The sequence below is a fragment of the Nothoprocta perdicaria genome, unplaced genomic scaffold (genome assembly GCF_003342845.1).
Source record: "Nothoprocta perdicaria isolate Ctin4 unplaced genomic scaffold, notPer1 scaffold_12, whole genome shotgun sequence".
Classification (NCBI taxonomy): domain Eukaryota; kingdom Metazoa; phylum Chordata; class Aves; order Tinamiformes; family Tinamidae; genus Nothoprocta; species Nothoprocta perdicaria.
Window position 1 is genome coordinate 701,687 of NW_020454316.1, and position 9,562 is coordinate 711,248.

General features: G+C 65.0%; 1 protein-coding gene across 1 annotated transcript in view; it reads right to left on the reverse strand.

Moving 5' to 3' along the window:
* Positions 1–9,555, reverse strand: part of CACNG3 (calcium voltage-gated channel auxiliary subunit gamma 3) — a 14,047-nt gene extending 4,492 nt beyond the window's left edge. The window contains exon 1 of the mRNA XM_026054104.1: positions 9,291–9,555. Within this exon, the coding sequence (XP_025909889.1) occupies positions 9,291–9,501 (211 nt within the window). The 5' untranslated portion in view covers positions 9,502–9,555. The remainder of the gene's footprint in view (positions 1–9,290) is intronic.
* Positions 9,556–9,562: the final 7 nt, after the last annotated feature.

Here is a 9,562-nt window from a genome sequence, read left to right on the forward strand (position 1 = left end):
GCTGCAGGGGCACCCATCGCCGCAGGGGCACCCATCGCCGCAGGGGCATCCACCGCTGCAGCAGCTCCTACAAAAGCACCCCGGAGCACCCCAGCCATGTGGCTCCCACCTGCATCTCTCGCCAGGCCCGGTGCTGGTGCCCATTGCACTGTTGGCCCCTGTACCCTGCAATTGCCAAGGCGGCAATTTCCTCTTGGGCCTTTTCCCCGGGTGCATCTGTGGGCTGGGAACGTCCACCCTGAGCCCCGCAGCCCGAGCACTGCAGGGCCCCGGCTCTGGGCACTGCGGCCCTTGCTCTGCCCATGGAGCACCAGGCGAGGCTGGGGACAGGCACCAGCGCTGATCCCACCGGAGTGGCACTCGCCACCTTCCCTGTGCTGCTGGGCCCGCTCACACGGAAGGGAAGCCCTGCCGCAAAGCCCGGCCTAACCTGCCGCTCTCCGCGCCCGCTGCTGCACGGGGGAGGCTTCCTCTGCCAACCGCTCGCAGCGACGCCAGCGCCCAACGCTGCTGGTGCCAGGGCCACGCACGGAACCGGCACCTCCCCACGCTGCGAGTGCTCCGCAAGCCCAAGGGCGGGAGCGGGGAAGGTTAAAGCTCAGCTGGGAAGTGCCGGGACGGCAGCCCGCGGCACATCCCCGGCGCCGCTCCGGCTCCGAGCTGCCTGGGGGAGCAGGATGTCTAAATATCTCCCAGGAACTAAAACTTCAGGGCTCATCTTTTTTTACCCTCCACCCACCTCCCAGATGCTTGCAGAGATGGAGAGCGCTCCATCCGCCCTCCCCAGGCTGCGCTCGCCAGCGAGCTGCGGCTGCGCGCGTCCCTGCAGCGAGGCTGCGGAGCAGGGCGCGCGGCTGCACATGTGCACGGGGGAGTGCATGCAGCGAGGCTGCGGAGCAGGGTGTGTGGCTGCACATGTGCACGGGGGAGTGCATGCAGCGAGGCTGCAGAGCAGGGTGTGTGGCTGCACATGTGCACAGCGGCGTGCATGCAGCGAGGCTGCAGAGCAGGGCGCGCAGCTGCACGTGTGCATGGCGGCGTGCATGCAGCGAGGCTGCGGAGCAGGGTGTGCGGCTGCGCATGTGCACGGCGGCGTGCATGCAACGCGGCTGCAGAGCAGGGTGTGTGGCTGCATATGTGCATGGCGGCGTGCATGCAACGCGGCTGCAGAGCAGGGTGTGTGGCTGCACATGTGCATGGCAGCGTGCATGCAGCGAGGCTGCGGAGCAGGGCGCGCAGCTGCACATGTGCATGGCGGTGTGCATGCAGCGAGGCTGCGGAGCAGGGAGCGCGGCTGCACATGTGCACGGGGGAGTGCATGCAACGCGGCTGCGGAGCAGGACGCGCAGCTGCACATGTGCACGGCGGCGTGCATGCACAGCTACAGGGCTGCACACATGCATGGTGGAGGGCTGCATGCACGGGGTGCGAGGCTGTATACATGCATGGTGGAGGGCTGCATGCACGGGGTGCATGGCTGCATGGGTGCACATGCGCACAGCTACATGCTGGGGCAGACCTGCAAACTCGTGGCGAGGGCACAGCCCATGCGTCACCCCCAGGGATTTCAGCACTGCCCCGGGCGGGAATCAGCATCACTGCGAGGGGTTGGCCTCATCCCAGGGGCATCAGCATTGTCCTCCTGGGATCAGCCTCATCCCAGGGGAATCAGCATCACCCTGGGAGTATCAGCATCCTCTCAGGGGGATCAGCAGCTCCCTGTTGGGAATCAGCATCGTCCTGCTGGGCATCAGCCTCATCCCAAGGGGATCAGCATCACCCCAAGGGGTCGGCCTCATCCCAAGGGGATCAGCGTCACGCTGGGGGTATCAGCATCGTCCTGCTGGGATCAGCCTCTTCCGAGGGGGATCAGCCCCATGCTGGGGTCCCATCTCGGGCGGCTGCCAGGGCCCCGGGCGCTGGCGCTGCCGGGCGGCTCGGAGTGCCGCCAGCGCCAGCCCGCGAGGTGCCAGCGCTCCGCGTGTGTCACCGCAACTTCACTCCCTCAGCATTTCTAAAAGAAAAAAAAATCTACATTTTGACAGTGAATCATCATCTCCCATTCTGGAATCTGTGGGATTAATACAACCTACACAAGGTAGTTCAGAAAAGCAAAACAATTCTGAATAATAGAGAAGGGAAAAAAGTTTGAAAATGATGGGTAATTTCTTGCACTCTTCTCCAGGGGCTCAGCCTTGTTTTTCTCATTACCAGAGCAATCAGGTAACGCTCGGGTGCTGTTGAGCACCGGGGCTCCCGCCGCTCGCCCGGGCTTCCTCTCGCAACAACCTTCCACATGCAAGGAGTTCATCCAGGAACGGGAACGGGACTGGGAATGGGATTGGGAATGCCCTGCCGCCCCAGGAGCTCGCCAGCAGGTCTGAGGAAGCCGCTTCACGTTTCATCTTTAGGAGCGAGTAGACATTGATTTTTATTTCAGAATTTAATTGACATTCCAGTTACAGCAAAGCGCGTGCTGGAGCAGCCGGAATCTGTGTAAATAAGCCATATGCTAGAAATTAATGAGCTCCGCTGATGGAGTTTATCCTTTTAAATTAATACAATTCTGGCAATTAAAAAAAAAAGAACAGAAAAGAAAGGCCTTGTTTTGCTGCCTGCTTGGAGCCTGTCACTGCTACGCGGGGCAGGAGCAGAGCCGGAGCGCGGCCGGGCATCCTGCCTGGAATCCACACATCCCCGGAATCCACACATTGTGGGGATCTGCACATCCTCGGGATCTGCACATCCCCGGGATGCACACATTGTGGGGATCCGCACATCCCCGGGATCTGCACATCCCCGGGATCCACACATTGTGGGGATCCGCACATCCTCGGGATCTGCACATCCCCGGGATCCACACATTGTGGGGATCCGCACATCCCCGGGATCTGCACATCCCCGGGATCCACACATTGTGGGGATCCGCACATCCCCGGGATCTGCACATCCCCGGGATCCACACATCCCCGGGATCCGCACATCCCCGGGATCCGCTCGTTGCCGGGATCCGCACTCTGCCCAGCTCCCAGCTGGAGCCGCTCCTGCCCCCGGCTCCCTGCCAGCTCCCCGGGAAGCAGCCCCGCAGGTGCCACCACCTCCCACTCCTGGTGACTTCCCAAAGCCTCGCTTCCAAAGTGTCCGGGGCACAACTGCAGCTCCTGCTGCTGCGGCCTCATCCAGCCTGTCTGGGACAGCGCTCGGTTGGGAAAAACCTTGGAAAAATGGTCATGCAGAGTAGGAGGCCAGCGCTGCGGGGGGCCGGGCGGGCAGGGTCCTCTGCAGCGTCAGGAGGAGGAGGATGAGGAGGAGGAGGAGGAGGAGGAGGCCCAAAGCGCTAAGGAACCTTCTCGCCGCTCGCAAAGGTCAGTGCACAGAGCAGAAAACAATTACAAGGCAGCTCAGTTAGCGGGATGGGTTTGGGCACAAAGCGTGGCTGGGAATAGGGAATGATTTAAGGCTGTTTTACGAGAGGTCTCAAAATGCCGAGCTGAGCCGGGCGTTCACACCTGAGGAATAGCTGGCTAATAAGCAAATAGTTGCAAAAATACAAATATGCCCGAGGAGTAAGAAAGGAGACGTTTGTAACTCCAAATAGAAACCAGCACCTAGGAATTGCGGCGTATGGATAAAGGAAGCAAACAAACAACAGAGAAACCATCAAAACATCTAGCCGGTGCATGAGGGAGAGCAGCAACAAGGAGCAGCGCCGCTGCAGCCTGTTACTAGATAAAGGCGGCAGGAGCGTTAGTCACAAGGCAGAGGAATGCTAAATAACTGTTATTACAAGTGAGACATCTCATATTCAGCGCGTTCGCATGCAGCGCTTAAAGAGCTGCTGAAAGAGCCAGGCGAGCAATGAGCGGCGGTGCCAGCGCGGGGCCGCGGCCGGGAGCCGCGCCGGAGCGAGGGCTCTGCCGGGAGCATCCCTGCCCGTGCCCGGAGCCGGCGCCTGCAGAGGGCCCGGGAACCTGCTGCCCTCCCTGCTCCGGCAGCAGCCGCTGCAGCCGGCGGCGGGCGCCGCGGCACCTTCCTGGGGAGGACAGTGACAAAACGGAGATGCTGCAGAGGGACCAGCACCGGCGGACGGGTGGGCTCACAGGCGGGGTGCACAGAGCCTGCCGGGGTCTGCCAGGGGGTCTCCTGCAGCTGGAGCCGGGGGCGGCACCCCCAGGCCGGGAGCGCAGCCTCCCCGCGCAGCCCCTCCAGCGCCGCAGCCGGGCAGGGCGGCCACACGCAGCCTCATTCCCAGGGCTCCGGGAAACTCCAGAGGCAGCGGGACCCGGGGCGGCAGCGCCGAGGGACACGAGGGCTGCACAGGTCCTGGGCGGCCTCGCGGTGCAGAGCTGCGGGGCTCCGCATCCGCAAAGCTCCACGCAAAGCGCAGCGCTGGCGCGCGCTCGGCCACGGAGCTGCCAAGAGGCAATTTGGAACCTCAGAGCTTCCTGCACGAGGCACTAGAAAGGTCACTATTGCCGAAATGAGGCTCTTTACAAATAAACACATTTGCTCAAGACGCGGTGAGTCATGCGGGGAGGCGCGCGGCGCGCTCCCGGCGTAATGCTCTTGACAGGCCCTGAGCAGGGCGATCTTTTCATGTTTACAGTTCATCGATAGTTTTTGCAGCTGCACAGTCAATCTTTAAACCACACTGAGTCCGGGAGGAAGAGCAGAGGGTTGTTTTCCTTGCAAAAAAAAAAAAAAAAAAAAAAAAAAAGCTATTAAATTCCTCCTTTCTTCCTCTTCTCTGCACTGCTCATTTGAAGGTGGCATTTGAAGTTCAAATGCCGGACTGCTGCCCAGGCACCTGCCTCTTCGCTGCTGCTGCTGCTGTTTTTATTTTTTATAAAAAAAAAACTTGTCACACCCCCCCTATCGCTATAAATATTTGATATTTTCAGCTGAGAGGGCTGTGTCCCGCCAGGAGGGGCCGTGGGGACGGGGTGGGCAGCGGGGCCACCCCTGCTCCTCCCACGGGACATGGAGCTGCCGCCTCCGCTCCATCTGTTCCAGGGTACAGGATGCGGCTCCGGGGGCCGGGATGCGCCCGGAGCCCCACGCGGCGCCAGGAGGGCCGGATGCGCCCGGGGTCCCGCACGGCTCCGGGACGCGGCCCTGCACACCCCTGCTCCCGCAGCCCCCCCGCGGGACACACTTTGCTGGAGAAACTCTGCGGCTTTGGAACAATCCCGACTCCCACTCAGCTCTTCCCTTGCAGGAGGCAGCGACCGAATATAGATCCGAAGGAGGGGGAGAAGGAAGATGCAAAAGGCCCCGAGATTGACGGTACGCGGGTAGCGGCACCGCGGCCGGTGCACCCTGGCTCCCCACTGCCCACGAGGCCGGCGGGAGGGAGGCCGCCCTCCGCCCAAGGCCGGGATGGGAAACGAGCTCCATAAAGGAGCCACCTCTCTGCACCAGCTCCAGCCTGAGCCCGAGGGCCGCTCGGAGAAGCCAGGGAAGCTGCCACTGCTCCCAGCCTGTCGCAAGGCCTGGCACACGTGCCTGATCAGGGCGCACGGCGGCCACAAGGAGCAGGGGGGACCGGGGTGATTCCCGGTCGGGGCAGTGGAAGCCGCGGGGAGATGGTCCATGTAGAAACGCAGCCCATGTCCTGGGACAGCAGCTCCCTTGCTGGGCCCTCCCTCCCCACGCTGGCGATGCCAGGGGCGGGCAGGGAGGGCGGCCCAGGCCAGGGGCCGTCCTGTGCAGACCCTGGCACCGGCATCGCAGCCAGCCCCGCTCCGGCCCCGGGGCGCTACCTGCCCAAACCGCCCCGGGGGCCGCAGAGGAGCCGGCGCAGGCGCAGATGGGGAGGGGGCTGCGCCCGGCACCCCTCGCCCCAGCGCTGCCGTCCTGAGCCCCGCTTAGCCGCAGCCGCACCGAAAGGGTCACCTTGCCCGGGGAGGGGGACACGCAGCCCTCGTCAGCCGGGGGCAGCCCCTGGAGCAGCGGCAGCGCCGGGGACATGGGCGTCCCCTGGCTCCGGGTGTGCGGCTGTGGGCAGAGCAGGGCCCGGCCGCCCTGGGATTGGCGCCTGCTCCAGATCCTCATCCCCGCTCCAGGAGGGAGCGCTGGAGCCTGCCTGGGGCTGCGGGTGAGGGCGGTAGCTAAAACGCACCAAAAACGGCTTTGGGAGCAGAAAGCAGCAGCTGGGCAGCGAGCGCGTGGCGGGAGGGCCGAGCGCGGCACTCGCTGGTGGCGCGGGGAGGGCTGCGGCCGCGCAGAGCGGGGCTGCCGCTCGGCTGTTCGGGCACCGGGTGCTCCCGCTCTGCGCTCGGAGCAAACAGGCTCGTGAGCCCCCCGCAGCAGCGCGGCCCGAGAGCTGCTCCTCGTTGCCAACACGGCACGGCGGCTGCAGCGCTTCCCCCGGGGGAACACACCAGGGAGGGCTCCCAGAATCCAAAGGGATCTTTAATAAATCTTGGAATTCCAGGGAATTTCTGGAAGACCAGGAAGCTGCTGTAAGAGCCCTGTGTTTAGCTGGAACGAAGCAGGAACTCAGGTGATGGCACCAGCTGCAGCAGGAGCCGGTCCACGTGCTGCCCGGCTCAGAGCACGTGGGCAGCGCCAGCGAGGAAGCAGCGCGTGTGACAAACCCTGGTGTGGAGAGCAGAGCCACCGCCCCGCGCCGCGCACCCGCACCACTGCCCTGCAGCGGGTCCCTTCACCAGACGCTGCGCGACGGAGGCAGCGGCTGCTACAACGTGAAGCTCCACGAGCTGCTGGCTCTGCCTGTGCCCCCAGGCAGCGGAGCGGAGCCCTCCCCGTGGGCAGCCCTGGTGCGGGCGCGGGCGGCACCGCGCACTCAGTGCAGGGTGGGCGGCACCGTGCACGGGCGGGTGGTATCGCACGTGGGTGGGCGGCACCGCGCACTCAGTGTGGGGCGGACGACGCTCTGCGGGGCTCGGCCGGGCTGGCAGGTTACGGGCAACCACCCTGTCTGCCCGAGGGAGACCTCAGTGTCACAGGGGGATATTTGATATTTTTATGGGCCAAAAAAGCCCGGTCGGGGGCTGGACTAGGAGCTGCCTACAGTAGTGGCAGAGCAGGAGGGCGATACCCAACTGTGTGCGATGGATCATGCGGGATGAACAGCAGGATTCTGCTCGCCTGAAACACTGCGAGCCGGAGAAGCTGCCGCTCGGCCCCAGCTCCTCCAGGCCAGTGCCTCGCTCTGCTCCCTCTGCTACTGGAGCCAAGGAGGAAAATGGTTCCCAGCAAGCGGAGCTGCCCCCATGGTCCCTGTGTCCGGGCAGGAGTGCGTCAGGCGCTGAGCCCTAATGAGCATCCGTGCGCTGCACGAGCTGTAATTAAAGTCAAGGGGCTGCGGCACGAAGAGTGAACGACCCTTGTGTGTCCGAGTTGCAGAGGGCTCCTGCTCCCACTCACACCGCGCGCTTGACGAGCGTCAGCCCCATCGCACCGTGCGCTCGCTGCGCTCACGGCCGCACCGGAGACACCCGCCACCGAACCCCCCGTCACAACAGGCTCCCAGGGCCGGGTGGCGAGAGGGTGGACAGGCCCCAGCGCCGCCACCGCATCCGCTCTCCCGCACCCGGCACCGGGAGAACTCGCCGGATGCCCCCGCTCCTGGCGCACGGCAATGCAGTGCAGCGTGTGAGCGTTTCCCACGCTGGATACGGGCGGTACAGGAGAAAACACAGGCCAAGAGAGGATAGGAGACGGGCAGCGCTAGCTCAAGCCCCCGCGGCCCCTTCCTCCGCACCCGACTGCCCGAACAAGCCTCATCCCGGGCAAGACACTCATTTTCACTTCCTTGGCATCGGGGCAGGGATGGAGCAGGCAGCTGGGCCCCCTGTCCCCATCCCCGGCCCCACGCCGGCCCCTGCGGGCACCAGGCTGCAAGCCTGCACCGTGGAGCCCTTCGCCTGCGAGCCGGCGCCTCGCTGCCTCCATCCACAGTGGTGATTTATCGCCGTCAGGGACACATAAAGCATTTGCCCAGGGAAAAAATACAGCCAGCACAAATACGAATTTGGGGAATTACTCATGCCTCCGGTGATGCCGTCGCTCCCAGCCCTGGCGGCTGCTCCCGCACCCGAGAGCGGGGACAGATCACCCCAAGTTATTTATTACAGAATTAGAGCAGGATGCGAACCTCCCGAAGCAGTGAGGAAGAGCCTGCTGAACCCACTGGGTTTCGGATGAACACCAGGGAAGGGCTGGGAATTTCTGCATCCAGGGCTGTGACTCATGGAGAACTTGGGATGCGGCAGAGGGAGAGGCCCCTCGGTCTCCCAGCTCCCCAGCCGCACTGTTAGCAGTCACCACCTAACGAGGTCCCTCCTGCAACAGAGGCACCGCTGCCACTGGGGTTCCTGGGGGTGCAAAGCGGGTCCCCCCATGGGGCGCTGCAGGAACAACCGCTGCAGCTCGTTGCAAGAGTTGGAGCCACACGATGCCACTGGGCACCTCCACCTGCACGGGCCCCGTCCGAGCGCCCACGAGAGCAGCCTGCTGTGGCTGGGGTGAGCGCGTCCCGCGGCACGGGGGGAACAGCCCCCATGCAGCTCGGCTGCAAGGGCGCCGCGATGGCCCCCGCCGGCCTCGGCGCCCGGAGCGCGGCCCGAGCGCACTCCGTGCGTGGGGACGGGGTGGCAGCCGTGGGACGGCTCACCCTGCACTGCTGCTCAGAGGGGGACGCAGCGCTGCTGGGGACGGGCCTGTGAAGAGCTCGGTTGGAGGGTTGAGCCGTCCCCGTGACGGAGACATGGCACCCACAGAAACCCTCCGGGGATTTGCCGGCAGCTCATGCAGGAGACAATGGCTGCTCCCCTTGGAATATCCTCTGGGGCCAGAGCAGCCGCCCCAGCCTGGAACACCCGTGTCCCCCTGCTTCCCCAAGGCCACGTCAGCAGAGCCGCTTCAGAGCCCCCTCGCTGCCCCCTGCCCACAGCGAGAGCCTGGAGCCCCAACCAGGCTGCTGCCCTCGGGGGCACCATGAGAGCCCCCAGCTCCAGCGCCCCCAGAGCCCCCAGAGCCCCCAGTGCCCCAGAGCACCCACAGGCCCCCGAGACGCAGAGCTCCTACTGCCCCCAGATTCCCTAGGGTCCTCGGGGCCCCCCAAGGCCCCCACATTCTGCACGGAGAAGCCGCCCGCAAAGTTTCCCCCTCGCCTCGCGGCAGCGCCCGTTGGTGCCCGCGGGAGGCGCCCCCGAGGCCGGGGGCCGGTGCGGGGCTGCGGAGGGGACGGGGCTGCCCGGAGCGGCGCGGGGCTGCCCGGGGGCCGGCGCGAGCAGCGGGGCCGGTACCGCGCGCGCAGGTACCTTCGAGGCAGCACGTCCTCCAGAGCCCCGAGTGGGTCATCACCTCCTCGTTCTTGCGGCTCGTGTCGTTGTCGCTCGCGGACTTAGTCCTGCACACGCCGCGCGAGTAGAGCCAGTAGTCGGTGCCCACGGCGATGGTCATGAGGCTGAAGGCTGCGAAGGCTCCCACCGTGGTGACGAGCATCTGGGCGCCGCGCTCACACATCCTCATGCTGCTGCTTCATGGCCCGGCGGCGGCTCGCAGGGGAAGGGCCGGCGCCGCCGCCGCGCTC